The sequence below is a fragment of the Dreissena polymorpha genome, chromosome 3 (assembly GCF_020536995.1).
Source record: "Dreissena polymorpha isolate Duluth1 chromosome 3, UMN_Dpol_1.0, whole genome shotgun sequence".
NCBI classification, from domain to species: Eukaryota; Metazoa; Mollusca; class Bivalvia; order Myida; family Dreissenidae; genus Dreissena; species Dreissena polymorpha.
The window spans coordinates 101,751,280-101,772,816 of NC_068357.1; the positions used below are offsets into that span (position 1 = coordinate 101,751,280).

The following is a 21,537-nucleotide window of genomic DNA, read 5'->3' on the forward strand; positions in this document are numbered from 1 at the left end:
TAGTCCCTGTATGCATTTCTTTATGAAGCATGGCTTTAAAAAGGTTGTTTATTAAATATAAACAATGTTCTAGTGATATACATGCACTCGTCATTGGTCTCCAAAAATGACATCATTTTACATTGTACAAGTTAGTGTCTGTTAACCGAAATTTTATTTTCGATACTTCTTGTTACTTTAGTTTACATTGTTTTAATGCCTAAATGGATATAATTGGTCAGTTAAGTATAGTTTGACCAATAAGATGCCCTGTTACATATTTCGTTGGATGATCATCATCCAATATGTCGTTTTTATGTTGTGGTTTTTTGGTCCGGCTAAATTTTCTCTGGACCGGCACATTTTTTGAAATGCCTGTCCGGATGACTGGCATATTTTTTCCAATTTCACCAAGCCTGCAAGGGGCAATTAAGATGTTATCAATAATGGCAGTTGGCGGCTTTTTCCTTTGAAAAGGGCAGTGTGGCGCTTAAGAAAGGCAGCAAGGCGCAACGCCTAGCAAAAAGGGCCGTAAAAATATTAAATTAATATTTGAATTGGTTTGTGCAATTTATACTGAGCAATTTAAAAAGACCATTTACAATCTGAAGATTTCATGATGGAAAATTTCCCAATTTCAGTGTATTGAGGGCTAATTTATCCCAAATGGTAAGGTATAGGTACTATTCCCAATATGGCATAACAAAATCGCTGAATGTTGTCTTGATTCTGCTCCTGTTACCAGAAACTCTGTCTATGATTGTTGGTTGGGAACACCAAACATTCTGGCTTCTGTTTTTACTTTCTCTCCTTTACTAGCAGAAAGCCCTATACATTTTTCAGTACAGGCAACGTGTACTTTGACAAACGCCACTCGTTGCGGTGTTCATTTTACGGTGTTCGCTTACCAAACGACCCCCGCGATGGGTGTTCAGATCAAATATTCGCGGGGGCCGTTTTCCATAAGGTGGACACTGGGAATCACCGCGGACCCATAATATCTACCGCAGTGTTCATCTTGTTCGCTAGAAATAAAATAATTGAACATAAACATAGGTCGGTACCAATTTGCAGAAAGAATCTACCGTGCGTTTGAATGTTATAGATGTCATTTGGTGTCTAAAAAATTAACAACGATTACGAACAATCACATTCGATTACCGCATACATGCAAAAATTCCCGTCTCTGTCCATTACCCGATAATCCCGAGATTTCCGATTTCATGCAAATTCTGGTCAATGTTGACGATAAAAGTGTGATAGAAATGCAAAAATCACAAATGTTCGTCATATCTCTAAACTATCAAATGAATTTCTGCATATGTTTCTATTTAAAGATTTGATGAAATAAGCGCCCAATCAGAACAGGTGTATTCCAACATTCGTAAATCACCTGACGCCTAGTAAGCGCGTTGTGTAGAGTTCATGTTCTGTTACAAATTGTAGCCACAAATAAATACATGTATATATGCCCATGATATTTTCATTTTCTTTGTTCTGAACCATAAAAAGCGCGCGAAAATTGGCGTGGGTGTATTTATTTTTGACACAAAATCTTTGTAGCGCAGACAACATTGTGATCTTTTAATTTCGATTAACAGGTTTCGTAGTTTTATCTTCTCAAGTACCGGGGTAGCTTGCGAATGATTTGGAATTGACATTTCATCTGAATAAAATAAAAATCAAACACGCTGTAACACGCTATATTTAGATTTCATGCAACATGTACAAGTCATTTTCTGGAAATCGGGAAAAATGAAACCCAATTTTGTGAAAACAAAAAGGATAATTGCATTGATTAACACCATAAAATTTAATCGTATTGATCAACTTAACGCTTAGTTTTAGTTTCCGACTTAACATACTGCCCGAGTTTAAGTACACATAAAAAATGTGCACATAATATCTACATGTAAATGAAGTATATGATTTTATTTTTTACATGTACATTTTAAACGTGTGAATGACCCCGTTAAGGATAGCTTGCAATCGCGGCAATTTCCGGTGTTCACCGAACACCACTGCCCCCCCCCCATTGCCTGTACTGTATGCTAGGTTTAATATACCAATTTCATATTTCCGCCTCCTTATTTATTAAGTATTGGGGTTTTCCAAAGAGGAACAGTTCAACATTAATTCTAACACAGCATGTGACTTGTTTTCTATAAACAAAGAAGGAAAACTACAGTTGGTTCATTCTTTAACAAACCACGGCGAAGACAAATGTTTTGAAAATAGTTCTGGAAATTCCAAGAATTAGTTCTGGAAATTGCGCGTGCTCTAACACGCGTTTCGGAAAATAAATACATTTCCGCATACTGCAGTTCACTACAACCAAAATAGTACTAAAATGTCATGCTTCATTCATTCAATCAGCAAAATATATTAATATAATATTTATCATGTTTAGAAATAAGTATGACGTCACTTTGATTGTACGCTCACTGTTAATGAATGAAGAGGACGTCATTTGATTTTCATTGTTGTGGTGACGTCATGTTTTTGGCGAAACAGTGGAGGAAGTTTGGTTAATATAATTCTCATTTATAACCTTTAAATCGCGGATAACTGTTTAATGAAATCTTGTTAGAATCTAAATAATTGACGTGTAAGCGTTGGCTATTGCGGTAATAACCAACTGTTCGTCGTTTCGATGCTTGTTACCAAACCACTGGGACTACGCCCTCGTGTTTAATTACTATGCATCAGAATTCCAAACCATTGGTTATTACCGCAATAACCAACACTTACACGTCGATGATTTCTTAAATAGTTTGCAGCAGTGTGGTCGTATGTCAGTATGAACGGTCTTGATATTTGACCTTGTTTTAGTGTTGGTGGTGCATGGGTAGTTTGAACAGTCTTGATATTTGACCTTGTTTCAGTATTGGTGGTGCATGGGTAGTTTGAACAGTCTTGATATTTGACCTTGTTTCAGTGTTGGTGGTGCTAGGACAGTATGAACGGTCTTGATATTTGACCTTGTTTCAGTGTTGGTGATGCTAGGACAGTTTGAACAGTCTTGATATTTGACCTTGTTTTAGTGTTGGTGGTGCATGGGTAGTTTGAACGGTCTTGATATTTGACCTTGTTTCAGTATTGGTGGTGCATGGGTAGTTTGAACAGTCTTGATATTTGACCTTGTTTCAGTGTTGGTGGTGCTAGGACAGTATGAACTTTCTTGATATTTAACCTTGTTTCAGTGTTGGTGATGCTAGGACAGTATGAACAGTCTTGATATTTGACCTTGTTTCAGTGTTAGTGATGCTAGGACAGTATGAGCTGTCTTGATATTTGACCTTGTTTCAGTGTTGGTGATGCTAGGACAGTATGAGCTGTCTTGATATTTGACCTTGTTTCAGTGTTGGTGGTGCATGGGTTGTTTGAACAGTCTTGATATTTGACCTCGTTTCAGTGTTAGTGATGCTAGGTCAGTATGAACTTTCTTGATATTTGATCTTGTTTCAGTGTTAGTGGTGCTAGGACAGTATGAACTTTCTTGATATCCGTATTTGACCTTGTTTCAGTGTTGGTGATGCTAGGACGGTATGAACTGTCTTGATATTTGACCTTGTTTCAGTGTTGGTGCCAACTTGGTGACGCTAGGACAGTATGGATGGTCTCGATATTTGACCTTGTTTCAGTATTGGTGATGCTTGGACATTATGAACTTTCTTGATATTTGACCTTGTTTCAGTATTGGTGGTGCTAGGACAGTATGAACAGTCTTGATATTTGACCTTGTTTCAGTGTTGGTGGTGCTAGGACAGTATGAGCTGTCTTGATATTTGACCTTGTTTCAGTGTTGGTGATGCTAGGACAGTATGAACAGTCTTGATATTTGACCTTGTTTCAGTGTTGGTGATGCTAGGACAGTATGAACGGTCTTGATATTTGACCTTGTTTCAGTGTTGGTGGTGCATGGGTAGTTTGAACAGTCTTGATATTTGACCTTGTTTCAGTGTTGGTGGTGCTAGGACAGTATGAACGGTCTTGATATTTGACCTTGTTTCAGTGTTAGTGATGCTAGGACAGTATGAACGGTCTTGATATTTGACCTTGTTTCAGTGTTGGTGGTGCATGGGTAGTTTGAACAGTCTTGATATTTGACCTTGTTTCAGTGTTGGTGATGCTAGGACAGTATGAACGGTCTTGATATTTGACCTTGTTTCAGTGTTGGTGATGCTAGGACAGTATGAACAGTCTTGATATTTGACCTTGTTTAAGTATTGGTGATGCTAGGACAGTATGAACAGTCTTGATATCCGTATTTGACCTTGTTTCAGTGTTGGTGATGCTAGGACGGTATGAACTGTCTTGATATTTGACCTTGTTTCAGTGTTGGTGCCAACTTGGTGACGCTAGGACAGTATGGATGGTCTCGATATTTGACCTTGTTTAAGTATTGGTGATGCTTGGACATTATGAACTTTCTTGATATTTGACCTTGTTTCAGTATTGGTGGTGCTAGGACAGTATGAACAGTCTTGATATTTGACCTTGTTTCAGTGTTGGTGGTGCTAGGACAGTATGAGCTGTCTTGATATTTGACCTTGTTTCAGTGTTGGTGATGCTAGGACAGTATGAACAGTCTTGATATTTGACCTTGTTTCAGTGTTGGTGATGCTTGGACAGTATGAACGGTCTTGATATTTGACCTTGTTTCAGTGTTGGTGGTGCTAGGACAGTATGAACGGTCTTGATATTTGACCTTGTTTCAGTGTTGGTGGTGCTAGGACAGTATGAACGGTCTTGATATTTGACCTCGTTTCAGTGTTAGTGATGCTAGGACAGTATGAACGGTCTTGATATTTGACCTTGTTTCAGTGTTGGTGGTGCTAGGACAGTATGAACGGTCTTGATATTTGACCTTGTTTCAGTGTTGGTGATGCTAGGACAGTATGAACAGTCTTGATATTTGACCTTGTTTAAGTATTGGTGATGCTAGGACAGTATGAACAGTCTTGATATCAGTATTTGACCTTGTTTCAGTGTTGGTGATGCTAGGACGGTATGAACTGTCTTGATATTTGACCTTGTTTCAGTGTTGGTGCCAACTTGGTGACGCTAGGACAGTATGGATGGTCTCGATATTTGACCTTGTTTAAGTATTGGTGATGCTTGGACATTATGAACTTTCTTGATATTTGACCTTGTTTCAGTATTGGTGGTGCTAGGACAGTATGAACAGTCTTGATATTTGACCTTGTTTCAGTGTTGGTGGTGCTAGGACAGTATGAGCTGTCTTGATATTTGACCTTGTTTCAGTGTTGGTGATGCTAGGACAGTATGAACAGTCTTGATATTTGACCTTGTTTCAGTGTTGGTGATGCTTGGACAGTATGAACGGTCTTGATATTTGACCTTGTTTCAGTGTTGGTGGTGCTAGGACAGTATGAACGGTCTTGATATTTGACCTTGTTTCAGTGTTGGTGGTGCTAGGACAGTATGAACGGTCTTGATATTTGACCTCGTTTCAGTGTTAGTGATGCTAGGACAGTATGAACGGTCTTGATATTTGACCTCGTTTCAGTGTTAGTGATGCTAGGACAGTATGAACTGTCTTGATATTTGACCTTGTTTCAGTGTTAGTGGTGCTAGGACAGTATGAACAGTCTTGATATTTGACCTTGTTTCAGTGTTGGTGGTGCTAGGACAGTATGAACTTTCTTGATATTTGACCTTGTTTCAGTGTTGGTGGTGCTAGGACAGTATGAGCTGTCTTGATATTTGACCTTGTTTCAGTGTTGGTGGTGCTAGGACAGTATGAGCTGTCTTGATATTTGACCTTGTTTCAGTGTTGGTGATGCTAGGACAGTATGAACTTTCTTGATATTTGACCTCGTTTCAGTGTTGGTGGTGCTAGGACAGTATGAGCTGTCTTGATATTTGACCTTGTTTCAGTGTTGGTGGTGCAAGGACAGTTTGAACAGTCTTGATATTTGACCTTGTTTCAGTGTTAGTGATGCTAGGACAGTATGAGCTGTCTTGATATTTGACCTTGTTTCAGTGTTGGTGATGCTAGGACAGTTTGAACAGTCTTGATATTTGACCTTGTTTCAGTGTTGGTGGTGCTAGGACAGTATGAACGGTCTTGATATTTGACCTTGTTTCAGTGTTGGTGATGCTAGGACAGTTTGAACAGTCTTGATATTTGACCTTGTTTCAGTGTTAGTGATGCTAGGACAGTATGAGCTGTCTTGATATTTGACCTTGTTTCAGTGTTGGTGGTGCTAGGACAGTTTGAACAGTCTTGATATTTGACCTTGTTTCAGTGTTGGTGGTGCTAGGACAGTAGTGCTGCAACAATATACCGGTATATCGGTATACATTTGTATATCGCAATACGCAATCCGCAAATTGCGATACGATTTTCATCATACCGGTACGAAAATTTTACAAAAATTCATTCACATTTCGTCCAGAAAAGCCATCCAAAATAATGATAACAAGGTAAACAAAACAAAGCAGTGTAAATATTTTTTTCGTAAAAAAGCATTCTGAAAAGTATATTATACGGAGAAACGTTGTTACATCGGAGCATTCGTTCGATGCTTTTGAACAGATTATCGTTGAATTAATTGTGCACAGCTGTAAATGTTTCGTTTGATTCTGAATTGAGCATTATTAAATTTGTAATCCAAAGTTCGGAAATACGCTTCAAAATTTTAATGCTAATGCGACAATAAAAAATTATAGCGTCAAATAAAAAGTGCTTTATCCTTTGTCTCAATAAAAAGCGCGCGAAAATTATACAGACATGTAGGACGTCGCATGGAAAGTATGGGTGTATTTTGTGTTGTATAAAAATGGGAACATCAGGTCAGGTGAATTACGCGTGTTCAGTGGAAAAAAACGTCGGGGTTGGACGTTATTTCATCACATAAATAGTAACAAATGCCAAAATGTATTTGATACTTAAGAAAAGTTGCGAATGTTTGTGTTTCTTGTTATTCTTGAGCACATTTACCGGTATATAGTAAATATTTACCAACATTTGCTTTAAAACTGGAATATACGGGATTATCGGGTAATTGGCAAGTTATAATTTTGGTACAAGTAAGCAATATTTTGCGATATATTGCAATACGGGTTTTTGAACTGACAATATATTGCAATACGGTTTTTGGCATATTGTTGCAGCACTATAGGACAGTATGAACTGTCTTGATATTTGACCTTGTTTCAGTGTTAGTGATGCTAGGACAGTATGAACTTTCTTGATATTTGACCTTGTTTCAGTGTTGGTGATGCTAGGACAGTATGAACGGTCTTGATATTTGACCTTGTTTCAGTGTTGGTGATGCTAGGACAGTATGAGCTGTCTTGATATTTGACCTTGTTTCAGTGTTAGTGATGCTAGGACAGTATGAACTTTCTTGATATTTGACCTTGTTTCAGTGTTGGTGGTGCTAGGACAGTATGAACGGTCTTGATATTTGACCTTGTTTCAGTGTTAGTGATGCTAGGACAGTATGAACTTTCTTGATATTTGACCTTGTTTCAGTGTTGGTGGTGCTAGGACAGTATGAACGGTCTTGATATTTGACCTTGTTTCAGTGTTGGTGATGCTAGGACAGTATGAACTTTCTTGATATTTGACCTTGTTTCAGTGTTGGTGATGCTAGGACAGTATGAACGGTCTTGATATTTGACCTTGTTTCAGTGTTAGTGATGCTAGGACAGTATGAGCTGTCTTGATATTTGACCTTGTTTCAGTGTTGGTGGTGCAAGGGTAGTTTGAACAGTCTTGATATTTGACCTCGTTTCAGTGTTGGTGATGCTAGGACAGTATGAACTGTCTTGATATTTGACCTTGTTTTAGTGTTGGTGGTGCAAGGGTAGTTTGAACAGTCTTGATATTTGACCTTGTTTCAGTGTTGGTGGTGCATGGGTTGTTTGAACAGTCTTGATATTTGACCTCGTTTCAGTGTTAGTGATGCTAGGTCAGTATGAACTTTCTTGATATTTGATCTTGTTTCAGTGTTAGTGGTGTTAGGACAGTATGAACTTTCTTGATATCCGTATTTGACCTTGTTTCAGTGTTGGTGATGCTAGGACGGTATGAACTGTCTTGATATTTGACCTTGTTTCAGTGTTGGTGCCAACTTGGTGGCGCTAGGACAGTATGGATGGTCTCGATATTTGACCTTGTTTCAGTATTGGTGATGCTTGGACATTATGAACGGTCTTGATATTTGACCTTGTTTCAGTGTTGGTGGTGCTAGGACAGTATGAACGGTCTTGATATTTGACCTTGTTTCAGTGTTGGTGATGCTAGGACAGTATGAACTTTCTTGATATTTGACCTTGTTTCAGTGTTGGTGATGCTAGGACAGTATGAACGGTCTTGATATTTGACCTTGTTTCAGTGTTAGTGATGCTAGGACAGTATGAGCTGTCTTGATATTTGACCTTGTTTCAGTGTTGGTGGTGCTAGGACAGTATGAACTGTCTTGATATTTGACCTTGTTTCAGTGTTGGTGGTGCTAGGACAGTATGAGCTGTCTAGATATTTGACCTTGTTTCAGTGTTGGTGATGCTAGGACAGTATGAATTTTCTTGATATTTGACCTTGTTTCAGTGTTAGTGATGCTAGGTCAGTATGAACGGTCTTGATATTTGACCATGTGGTTTCCGGATGATAACTCAAGAACGCCTGGGCCTAGGATCATGAAACTTGATAGGTAGATCATGACCTGCAGATTTGATTTTCAGGTCACTAGGTAAAGGTCAAGGTCACAGTGACCCGAAATAGTAAAATGGTTTCCGGATGATAACTCAAGAACAATTAGGCCTAGGATCATGAAACTTCGTAGGTTGATTGATAATGGCTGGCAGATGACCCCTATTGATTTTCAGGTCACTAGGTCAAAGGTCAAGGTCACGGTGACCCGAAATAGTAAAATGGTTTCCGGATGATATCTCAAGAACGCTTATGCCTAGGATCATGAAACTTCATAGGTACAGTGATCATGACTCGCAGATGACCCTTATTGATTTTCAGGTCACTAGGTCAAAGGTCAAGGTCACGGTGACCCGAAATAGTAAAATGGTTTCCGGATGATAACTCAAGAACGCTTATGCCTAGGATCAAGAAAGTTGATAGGTAGATTGATCATGACTCGCAGTTGACCCCTATTGCTTTTCAGGTCACTATATCAAAGGTCAAGGTCACGGTGACCTGAAATAGTAAAATGGTTTCCGTATGATAAGTCAAGAACGCTAATGGCTACAATCATGAAACTTCAATTTTACTTCATAGGTACATTGATCATGACTTGCAGATGACCCCTATTGATTTTGAGGTCACTAGGGCAAAGGTCAAGGTCATGGTGACCCGAAATAGTAAAATGGTTTCCGGATGATAACTCAGGAACGCTTATGCCTAGGATCATGAAACTTCATAGGTACATTGATCATGACTTGCAGATGACCCCTATCGATTTTGAGGTCACTAGGTCAAAGGTCAAGTTCACGATGACCCGAAATAGTAAAATGGTTTCCGGATGATAACTGATGAACGCTTATTCCTAGGATCATGAAACTTGATAGGTAGATTGATCATGACTCGCAGTTGACCCCTATTGCTTTTCAGGTCACTATATCAAAGGTCAAGGTCACGGTGACCTGAAATAGTAAAATGGTTTCCGTATGATAAGTCAAAAACGCTAATGGCTACAATCATGAAACTTCAATTTTACTTCATAGGTACATTGATCATGACTTGCAGATGACCCCTATTGATTTTGAGGTCACTAGGTCAAAGGTCAAGGTAATGGTGATCCGAAATAGTAAAATGGTTTCCGGATGATAACTCAGGAACGCTTAGGCCTAGGATCATGAAACTTCATAGGTACATTGATCATGACTCGCAGATGACCCCTATCGATTTTGAGGTCACTAGGTCAAAGGTCAAGTTCACGGTGACCCGAAATAGTAAAATGGTTTCCAGATGATAACTGATGAACGCTTATTCCTAGGATCATGAAACTTGATAGGTAGATTGATCATGACTCGCAGTTGACCCCTATTGCTTTTCAGGTCACTATATCAAAGGTCAAGGTCACGGTGACCTGAAATAGTAAAATGGTTTCCGTATGATAAGTCAAAAACGCTAATGGCTACAATCATGAAACTTCAATTTTACTTCATAGGTACATTGATCATGACTTGCAGATGACCCCTATTGATTTTGAGGTCACTAGGTCAAAGGTCAAGGTAATGGTGATCCGAAATAGTAAAATGGTTTCCGGATGATAACTCAGGAACGCTTAGGCCTAGGATCATGAAACTTCATAGGTACATTGATCATGACTCGCAGATGACCCCTATCGATTTTGAGGTCACTAGGTCAAAGGTCAAGTTCACGATGACCCGAAATAGTAAAATGGTTTCCGGATGATAACTGATGAACGCTTATTCCTAGGATCATGAAACTTGATAGGTAGATTGATCATGATTCGCAGTTGACCCCTATTGCTTTTCAGGTCACTATATCAAAGGTCAAGGTCACGGTGACCTGAAATAGTAAAATGGTTTCCGTATGATAAGTCAAAAACGCTAATGGCTACAATCATGAAACTTCAATTTTACTTCATAGGTACATTGATCATGACTTGCAGATGACCCCTATTGATTTTGAGGTCACTAGGTCAAAGGTCAAGGTAATGGTGATCCGAAATAGTAAAATGGTTTCCGGATGATAACTCAGGAACGCTTAGGCCTAGGATCATGAAACTTCATAGGTACATTGATCATGACTCGCAGATGACCCCTATCGATTTTGAGGTCACTAGGTCAAAGGTCAAGTTCACGGTGACCCGAAATAGTAAAATGATTTCCGGATGATAACTGATGAACGCTTATTCCTAGGATCATGAAACTTGAGAGGTAGATTGATCATGACTCGCAGATTACCCCTATCGATTTTCAGGTCACTAGGTCAAAGGTCAAGGTCACGGTGACCCGAAATAGTAAAATGGTGTCCGGATAATAACTCAAGAACGCTTATGGCTAGGATCATGAAACTTCATTTGTACATTGATCATGACTGGCAGATGACCCCTTTTGATTTTGAGGTCACTAGGTCAAAGGTCAAGGTCACAGTGACAAAAAACATATTCACAAATGGCTGTCACTACAACGGAGAGCCCATATGGGGGGCATGCATGTTTTACAAACAGCCCTTGTTGACCTTGTTTCAGTGTTGGTGGTGCTAGGGAAGTATGAATGGTCTTGAAAGTTGACCTTGTTTCAGTGTTGGTGGTGCTAGAACAGTATGAACGGTCTTGATATTTGACCTTGTTTCAGTGTTAGTGGTGCTAGGACAGTATGAACTTTCTTGATATCCGTATTTGACCTTGTTTCAGTGTTGGTGATGCTAGGACAGTATGAACGGTCTTGATATTTGACCTTGTTTCAGTGTTAGTTATGCTAGGACAGTATGAATGGTCTTGATATTTGACCTTGTTTCAGTGTTGGTGGTGCTAGGACAGTATGAACTACTTTGATATTTGACCTTGTTTCAGTGTTGGTGGTGCTAGGACAGTATGAACGGTCTTGATATTTGACCTTGTTTCAGTGTTGGTGGCGCTAGGACAGTATGCCCATGGAGGGTCTCAAGCGACGACTCAGCTTTCGTAAGAAGAAGAAGGACAAGGTGCCCGAGTGCTCGAAGCCTCACCAGTGGCAGGAAGATGAGAGGAAAGTGCGTGAAGGCACCTGCAGCTTTCAAGTCCGGGTAAGCAGTACATCAGAGAACTGTGACGTGTTTAGTATTATGGTATTACAGGTCTTTCTAGAGGATTTTGTTGAGGCACATGGGCACAAAGTCCTGCTGGTGGCAATAGATTAATGTATTCATTAATTTAATCTTTTCTTCAGAGCTAAAGCAAGCACACAAAAATCGTATTTTGACATTCAGGCACAGGGGAACCCATTACCTACTCTAGACAGGACTGTTACAATCTTTATTCATTAGCCATGCTGACAAAGCATTTTATATGCCTATCCTTTCTAAAACTGAGAATGTGAGCAAGCCTGTAACAAAGGCAAACATAAGTCTTAATTTGCTGGCTAGTGCTTATTTTGAAAAATGTGTATTTGGCAAAACTGATCAATTTGCAAAACATTTCATGTATTTATATGTGATGGCTTTAAGTAATATTCAAAAGTGGTAAATGAAGTGTCTGTTCAAAATATAAATGACCAACTATCGGTAACAACAGATTATATAAATGAATGAAAAACTAGGAGTTTTTGTATGTGTGTAGAGTGCTCTAGCTAGGATTTGAAAAGGGTACCGTAGGGGCCTATTTGCCAAAAGGGCACTTTCCATGCACAGTTATTTGTCAAAAGGGCATTTTTGAGTGCGCTGGTGTATCTGGAATGCTCACTGTTGCATACAAACTTGCATGTTATTAATAATTGTAAATATATATTTTTCCCATTTAGGGGTTTTCTGCTACGTGTAAAACGGACCTGATCTCAAAGCAAACGGACCTGATCACAAACTGAAATTGTAAATAAAATTCCTAATTCAAAAAGAAAATTTATTTATTTTTGTTTAGAAAGAAGTGTCTTATGATTATTATATCTGAATTTTATTTAAGAAATTATATTTTTAGCGAGGCTGTTTTCGGAGAAAACCCGAGCTATTGTCATAGCCAGCTCGTCGTCCGCTGTAGGCGTCGTGCTAAAACCTTAACATTGGCCATTACTTTTTAAATATTGAAGATAGCACCTTGATATTTGGCATGCATGTGTATCTCATGGAGCTGAACATTTTGAGTGGTAAAATTTCAAGGTGATCATCATCCTTCATGGTCTAGGGTCGAAAAAACAAAGTCAAGGGAAGTAATATGCTTTAAATGGACATAGTTATCTGATACACCCACGTATATATTTTTGTTAAATAAATCAAAGCGGCGCAGTAGGCGGCATTGTGTTTCTGACAAACACATTGTGGTAAAAGGTCAAGGTCATCCTTTACGGGCTACGGTAATAAATACAGATTTAAGGGAAGAAATAAGCTTTAAAAAGGGAGAAAATTATTCAATATTGAACATAGCCACTTTATATATTTGGCATGCATGTGTATCTCATGGAGCTGCACATTTGAGTGGTGAATCTACAGTCACGGTAGTGGCTTTTAATTATTTGCTACTAAAAATAGAGATTTGTTACAGACAATTATTTTCAAGGGAAGTAATTTATGTAATTATAAATCTCATATTATTTATTTCCTTACCAAGAATTGAAGTTCTTTTCACAGTTACTGTACAGATTTATTATTTTGATTATTTATAACCCATATGATTGATTTGTCAAAAAAAAATTAAATGATATAATTATAATTTCTTTGATGTTCATTACATACCTGTGGACTTATTTCCATAGATACATGTACACGATCAATTCTGGCTATGATCTCTTTTAAACCACAGGCCTTGGTTGTCAGTGATGTCTGACATGGTCATGATTGACTGTGAGACCCTCCCCACTCCCACCCCCGGTTGGATTGGACAAAATTCAAGGGAAGTAATAACCTTTAAAGGGAGATGATTTCTATACCTGCCAAATGATAAATATAAATTTTATTTCAATGCAGCGCAGTAGGGGGCATTGTGTTTTTGACAAACACATCTCTTGTTGGGTCACTAACTCAAAGGTCAAGGTCACTGTGACCTCTAAAAAAAATAATTCTGACAAGCTTTCGCAGCCGAGCGTGGCACCTGTATGCGGTGCTCTTGTTCTATTATGGTTTGTTGTCGAATAACCCACAGTAAGGAGTATAGATGCGTAGGAATTAAATAACGAGTGCAAAGCACGAGTGATTAGATAACACGCATCTACAGTACACTCCACGCGTTTTCCCCAATTTTCCTCCATATGCCTCGTGCAGTAAAGCCGAGGGAGATTAAGAAAATTTCGCGCTACGCTGCGTTTGCATGATTTGGGAATTGGCAACGTGGGGAAACTCCATGTTTTACGAGATAACGATCAATTTAACTTTGTTTGACTTCCTGATTTTCAAATAAAATTACATTTATTACAAGTACATATATATATATATATATATATATATATATATATATATATATATATATATATATATATATATATATATTCTGTTGATTTTAAAATCAATTCAACAAAACGTCGTCTTTAAAGTTTAAAATTAAACTGATACTTACCAATTAATATAATCACAGTTTGCAACATTGTGTTTATTTTGATAATTTAATCCAAAGTTTTCATGTAAGCAGATGTTTTTTCTATATTGAACATGTAAACAAATGAACGAGGACCCTTTTAAAAGTCTCGGAAATCTGTGTGAATTGACAGTTTGACGTTATCAAAGGAAAGCCACTTCCTGTCTGAATGCAAAACTTACTCAAGTAAACACGTTCTACGAATGCATAAGGAATGGTTTTAATTGTCGGAAAAAAGTCAATTCACTGCTCACTAAAGCATTAATTTTCTCCTCGTAGGTAGGTTATTCTATTGATTGCTAAAAGAAGGTGGTAACTATTGAGTTGAGAGTTGCATTAAATATTCACAGTTGTGTTCTAGTTGCGTCGACATTCAAAACAATGTTTACCAGTAATTATGGACCAAATCGGCAGAGTGACATTCACACATGTTAATCCCTTTTGTCAAAACAACATATAACGCCAAACACTTTATCCAGTTCCGTTCAGATGTTCTCTTTAACCAGTATACAGTACAATAACTGTTTCAATCAACTTGTACATGTACATTGTAGCATATTTTTCGCCCGCTTTCCTCGGGAAATATACATGATGACTGTATATTGGAAGCATTTGTAAACGTCGTGTTAACATTAAAAATCGGAAGCGTGTTTCGGATTACAAACAATTATTCTCATTTCGAAATTTAACAGAACATTTATTCTGGTGTTATATGTGTTATGAATTAAATATTAATTGGTCAAAACGCTTTACGTGTCGTATATTCATTCATATTGTCGACGTACCTGTGAATAAAAACATATACAAATTGTTTATACAATAATCTTTATTTTTATAAGCCACAGTATTTAAACAATTTTTAATGACAATGTTTTTATTTTTTGGCATGCCCAGTAGCACACTGCTAACGCTGTGTTGCGCGGCGGTCGCTGATAAGAACGGAAATTGTCTGCATTTACCAACTAGGCTAAAGTAATACACGCTGCGGGTATAGCGAACTCAGCGGAACGCCACGTTTGACCTCGCTTTCAAACTCCGCGTAAACACTCGCTAGCAGGAATAAAAACGTGGAGTGTTCTGTATACAACTGGTTTGTTGTCGAATAATCCACAGTAATGAGTATAGATGCGTAGGAATTAAATCACGAGTGCGAAGCACGAGTGATTTGATAACAGGCATCTATACAACTTACCGTGGGTTATTCAACAACAAACCATCATAGAAAAATATTATTTCGATTCTAACACGATTCTGATTGATTTGGTTCAAGCTTTAGGACATGAACTACATTTTTCAATACTCAGCCCTTCTTAGTACAAAGTTAACTACATGTATTTAGTGATTTCATTGATTTGTACAAACATATGACAAGGTTTTCATTCATAAATATTTTCCAAATGACATCACTTTCATTGAAAACAACAATCGTAGAAACTAAATGACGTCACGTTTTTTGATGCTACTGAAAGGCTGACATGCTATAAATGTTTTCTGAATTACGTTTCCTAACAATTAACATTCTTTGTAGGCATGGTTATGCAACTTATCACCAAATATACAATTTGTTGTTTTATTACATTTATATACATGCTACATTTATTACGTTTCTTTTAGAGCGGGTTTTAGCACGTGCATTTTACTGCAATATTTTCTTTATTTATTGGGAACTATTTTCGAAACATTAAGCTCGCCCAGAATAATTGCAGAATAACCCACACTTGATTTCCTTCTGTGTCTATAGAAAATAAGTCGTGTGCTGTGATAGAATTTATAATCATCTCACACATTATATAACTATAATTTATATGATTTTATTTTCCAAAATGGCTAGAAAAAAAGCCTAATGTGTCAATATTTGTTTTTATAAATAAAAGGGCTTGGCGGGTGCCCTTCCATTTAAGCCTTGCTGGAGCGCTTTGTTTCAGTATTCAAGATACACAAAAAAGCAATTCATTTTGGATGAAAGATGCTAAGCTTATCTTAGAGAAATTAAAATTGTGTCACTTTAGGCAAATTTATAGTATTAGATTAACAGATAAAGACAATATTTATGTTTACAACATGTACACATGTAGATGAACTTGCATTCTCAACCAACAAAGAAATATTCAAAAGCTTCACTCAAAATGACCATGGTTACACCAGAGATGCACATGCATTTTACATATGGTCGATCATTGCAAAATAATTATGATTTGCTTAACAAACCAGTAAATCCCAGTTGAATCAAAAGACAAACTTTATATGTAAAAAAGTTGAATAAGTTTGAAGGCTAAGCTGTATGATTTGTCCCCGCTAAAGGACAAAACATGCGTCAATAACATTGTACAGTACAGCCAAAGCGGCACAAACATAATCCGCGGCTACGCCACGGCCAGATTATTAGTCCGCGGCGGCCGAATCGTGTGTTCACGCGGCGTATCGCCGTGGCACTCGGCATCGATCCGCGCAACGACGCCGAGTCTGTATTAACCTCGCGTACTTTCGCGGAGTAAATCCGCCGCATTCCTTTCGGGCGGATCGAGTAAAAAGATATCCACCTACATGTGCATACATGTATGTGTAGCGTAGAATTAATTACGCGCAACTGTTTATGTTTCGTTCGATTATCATTATTATATTTGTAATCCGAAACACACTTCAGAATTTTAATGCAAACGCGTCCTTTGGCAAATTCTTGCGTCAAATAAACAGTGCTAAAATATCCTTTGTTTCATAAAAAGCGCGCGAAAATTATGCAGACATGTAGAACGTCGTTTGGAAAGTTTGGGTGTATTTTGTGTTGTATAAATACATGAACATCACGTCAGGCGTAAATCGCGTGTTCAGTGGAGAAAAAAAACGCCCCGATTAGACGTTATTTCATCATCTCTATAAATAGTAACAAATGCCCAAATGTATTTGATACTTAAGGAAATATCGAGAATGTTTGTGTATCGTAAATATTTACCAGCATTTGCTTTAAAACTGGAATATACGGGATTATTGGGTAATTAGTAGCGATATTAACTGTATAATATGAACAAAATAAAACGTGTTTATATACGCATATTCAAACAATAGTTGTAATAAGCTGATAATTAACAAAACTACAAATACGTCGTCACCGTCTTGATTATTGATGTGGCTTCAAACTGCTAATTTTCTCAGCTAAAATATAATAGCGGAATCAACATGCAATTAATTTATAAATCCACCATATGCTGGAGCCTTGACCACTTGTATGTGCGAAAACATAATTACGTGACCTTGTTTATGTGTGAAATACATACGCTACGGGCGGGAAACAAACTTAATAATTGGCCAGACACATTAACTATGCTTACATGTATATGCTAATACAATCCGCGCACAATAAATTTATTATGATTTTAATTATTATTATAATTGTTCTTTAAAAATTTGTTAACTACATGTAACTAATAATTAAAAAAAAAAATATTTCATGATCGCATCGACTCGGCATCATGTCGCGGACCGCGGCATGCCTCGGCGGACAGATGCGAAGTTTCGCGGCGAAATGCGACTTGCCGCTGCATACTGACGCGGCTTCAACGACTGACGCGGCATCGACTCGTTTCGCCTTGCCGCCGCGGATCGCGAAATACGTTTGTTCCGCTTTGGCTGTACTGTATAAGTGGTATGGGTGCAACAATATTGAAAACCAGTATTGCAGTAACTGGCAAAGTTTGTGCCCTATTTCTCAATGAACTACTTGGACTGGTTAAGCTGGCTCACTTTATGTATGATAAAGTTAACTTACCGACATAACATCAACAAATGACAGGCAGGTGACCACTTAAATTACATGTAAGTGACATTTGTCTAATGTTACCACTTTGAAATCCTCTGAGTGTTTTCACTCAGTTTTGATAGTGTATTGAGCAACCCTTGTCTTGCCCGGTCACTTACATGTACTAGCAACGCTTGTCTTATGCCATCAGTGACCGCTGATTTTAGTGATTTTGGTGTCCAAATCTTGGTTTAAGCAACCACTTTAAGGGCTAAAATTGGAAAATCTGTTGACCATAAAGGGATTACCAATTTTTCCTGAAAATACATGTACATGCAGAGATAATCACGTGTGAATCGTGTGTTCCATTAACTGTTAAACTCCCCTTTCGTTCTCTGCAGGGCTCAACATAAACGGTTGTCCTATTGCCCCTGGCAAGTAAAAGTTGGGTCCGGGCAAGTTATTTTATAATCTAGTTGTGCGCTCGGAAAAGTGCAAAAAAGAACAAAGAGCATTTAATTTAGACTTTAATTAGACATTAATTGTTGTAATCATTTTGTTAAATGTTCAAAAATAAAAAGGGTTTTGTGGTGTATCATTTTGGTTTATTAAAAAATAAGAGGTTTACAGTTGCAGACATTCCCAAAAGTGCCGGACCGTCGGACCTGACCGACGTTTTTAAGACAGGTCCGATTAAAAATGCTATGTTGCCGGTCCGAATGTCCGGTGAATAATAAAACAGCAGAAATTTATTTAATTCATTTTATTAAAATCTGGAAATAAAAGAAAGCTTAAAAGAAATATGAGCAGTAAAAATTGCGTCTTATTTTTGTTAACATTTATGAAATGTTCCTGCGCATGCGCAAAAAACACTTCCAAGTAAATATTTCAAAAGTGTTTACGGTTAAACGAAAATACGTTCTGCAACTCAGATCGTTGTAATCCGGGCATATAAGCAGTTTGTTCCGGTTAAAATTTGCGCTTTACAGTGCATTTTCATTGATTTGTTCATCTTTGTGGCCAGTTTATTGACTTTTGTAGTAAAATTCTGTGTTGTCATATAATTTCGCGACTGGGAAATAGTTGTCAATGAAATTTTCGGTATACGGATAATTGTTTTTTGCTTTTTAAAACTTAGTTTGTTTACGTATGTTTTTGATATTCCACATGTGTTCTGTTGTTTTAGCTACTTCATTGATTCCTAACAAATATAAATGTTTTTTTGTGTGTAAAAATAATTTATTTACACTCTTCACTGACTTCAGTCACTGACAGTTATTTAACTATCAGCTATGTTTTTTTTTTCCTTAATGTTAGAAAAAAGCCTTGCCTTCAATTTTAGGAGGGAAATATCCACAAAACTAACAAAGTGGGAAAATATTCCAAGGTAAACTTGACATTTTGGGAAATATGCATGATTTTAAAGATATTAAGTTGGTGGGAGGGGCCTTTCTCTTGGGAGAAGGGGCCTATATAACAGGTTTTTTTTTTAGAAAAAGGGGAAGACGCTGGACGCTGGGTAAAAGGGGAAAATCGAGTGCGAAAGAGACATATTTGGGGAAAAAATAAAAACTGTTCATTTCAATGTCTATAACTCACCTACAGACTTCAGGTTTTTTTTTAGAAAAAGAGGCATGTCTCTGACCTTTTTGTTCTTAAACACATGAACAAGAATGATATTAAAGTCAAATGCCTAAATAAAGTTGCAGGTGTAGATCTAGTAATGGGAAATGTTTTCAACTGGGGCCGGGGAACGATGTCAATATTATGATTTCAATTTCATGATGAATGGGTTGACGATCTAGATCTGCTACAGTATTGGAAGGGTAAGGTGCGGCAGCTGCCGATTGTCTACTTTCACAATAATCTGACAGTATTAATTGATGTTGATTACATGTACCTCCGCATCCTGCTGGGTTCCAACGGTTTTTGATGATTCATTCTTAAAAAATGCGTCAACGCAATTAATATTTTCCGAGTCCGAACGTTTTGTTTTGTTCGTGTATGAACGCCAATTGTGAGACTTTTTTCTGTTTTAACGTTTATATCTTGGCTTTCACATAACCCGGATGAAAATTCGACTGGTTTCCGGTAATTAATTGACGAAACATCCTTCTCGCGCAAGACCTGAATCCAGTAAAATAGTCACATGATTAATACGATTAGTTGCCCGGTTTCCATGACGTAATTTAATAGCTATATATAGAATCACTGGGATTCCCAGATTTGAGTGTTCGTCGGGAGAGAGAGAGAGAGCGAGATCGTTGTACATGGTACAAATTGGATATGTGTCGACTTTCCAAAAGAAAAAAAACATTTCTTTTAGGGTAAAATATTATATTTTGGTGAAAAATTATGTTTTTGGAGGGGAAATGGTATTTTTAGGGGAAAAATTCTGGAAGGGGAAGACGCCGAATATCGGCGTCACTTTCTTAGTAAAAAAACACCTGTATATAAGGTCCCTGCTAAAGAAGGAAAAAAGCCCTGATCAGTATCTGAAAACTTTTGTTTAAACAGCAATTTGAATGCAGGTATACATGTACACTAATTGTATTTAAACTATTTTAAATTGAGAAATTGTTTTGTATTGACCTACGTTTTGGTTTAAATATTTTACTTTAGAATACTGCAAGTGTTTTGTGATTTGTTAGTGTTCAGTGTTGTGTTGCTTATTTTCCATTACATTTTCCCAATTATCTTTATGTTAATAAATTTGAGTCGGTGACGTGATGTTTCGGTCCTATGAAACCCAGTCCGGTCCTGCAAGTTTTTTAAGTCCACAGGACCGAATGTCCTGTGGACTCGAAATACTTTTGGGAATGTCTGCAGTTGATGTGATATTTCATGTTTGGGCAGGTGGCTTTACTTTCAGGGCAAGGTGATTTTCTAAGTACTTGCCCGGCAGGGCAAGTTGGTTTTTCGGTTAATGTTGAGCCCTGCTCTGTTAAAGATTTAAAAGGCGGAGCTACATTTGTATGCACATGTTGTTACATAATTGGATTATTGTCATTAAGCAAAAAATACATGTTTCAACTTTGGTTTAGCATTATGATTGCTAGTCAAAGGAAGCCAGAAAGCTAGCTTGAAATGTGTTTTTTATGGCTTTAGACAGGAAGTGGTTTTTTCTATGATGATGTCAAACGGTCAGTATAAACAGAATGCGAGGCTTTGATAAATGTGATTGACTCTTTCCTTTAATTTAAGTTAAAAAAAAGCTTTCTTACACGAAAATTTTGGCTTTATTTTTAAAACAAAAACAAGAGTAAAGAGGCAAATTGTGATTATATTAATTGGTGTCAGTTTAAAGAGGATGTTATGTGTTGTAAATCTTCAAGTTTTTCCACAACTACAACCATTACCGTGATGCCACTGGGATATATATATATATATTTGATTAAGAGACTTTTGGTTACTCCCCATTTGAGTGGTCTCCTAATACAAGATTGGCTGTACACTACTGTTAAACACAGCAGAAGTAACCTCAGCAAACAAGAACCTATCATTATCTTAAGGAATGTTTCTTTACGCAATTTCTTTTTGTTAGTTTTTTATGTTTTCTGTGTGAACTGTTATATACTTTAAAGTGTCTTCTTAGAAAGCGGTCAGATG

The 21,537-nt window shown here is 37.4% G+C and overlaps 1 protein-coding gene across 2 annotated transcripts in view; it reads left to right on the forward strand.

Annotated features, from left to right (window-relative positions):
• Nucleotides 1-21,537, forward strand: part of LOC127872902 (protein numb-like) — a 78,638-nt gene that overhangs the window by 7,003 nt on the left and 50,098 nt on the right. For both annotated transcript variants that reach the window (XM_052416409.1, XM_052416410.1), the window contains exon 2: nt 11,564-11,722. In XM_052416409.1, the coding sequence (XP_052272369.1) occupies nt 11,585-11,722 (138 nt within the window). In that variant the 5' untranslated portion in view covers nt 11,564-11,584. The remainder of the gene's footprint in view (nt 1-11,563; nt 11,723-21,537) is intronic.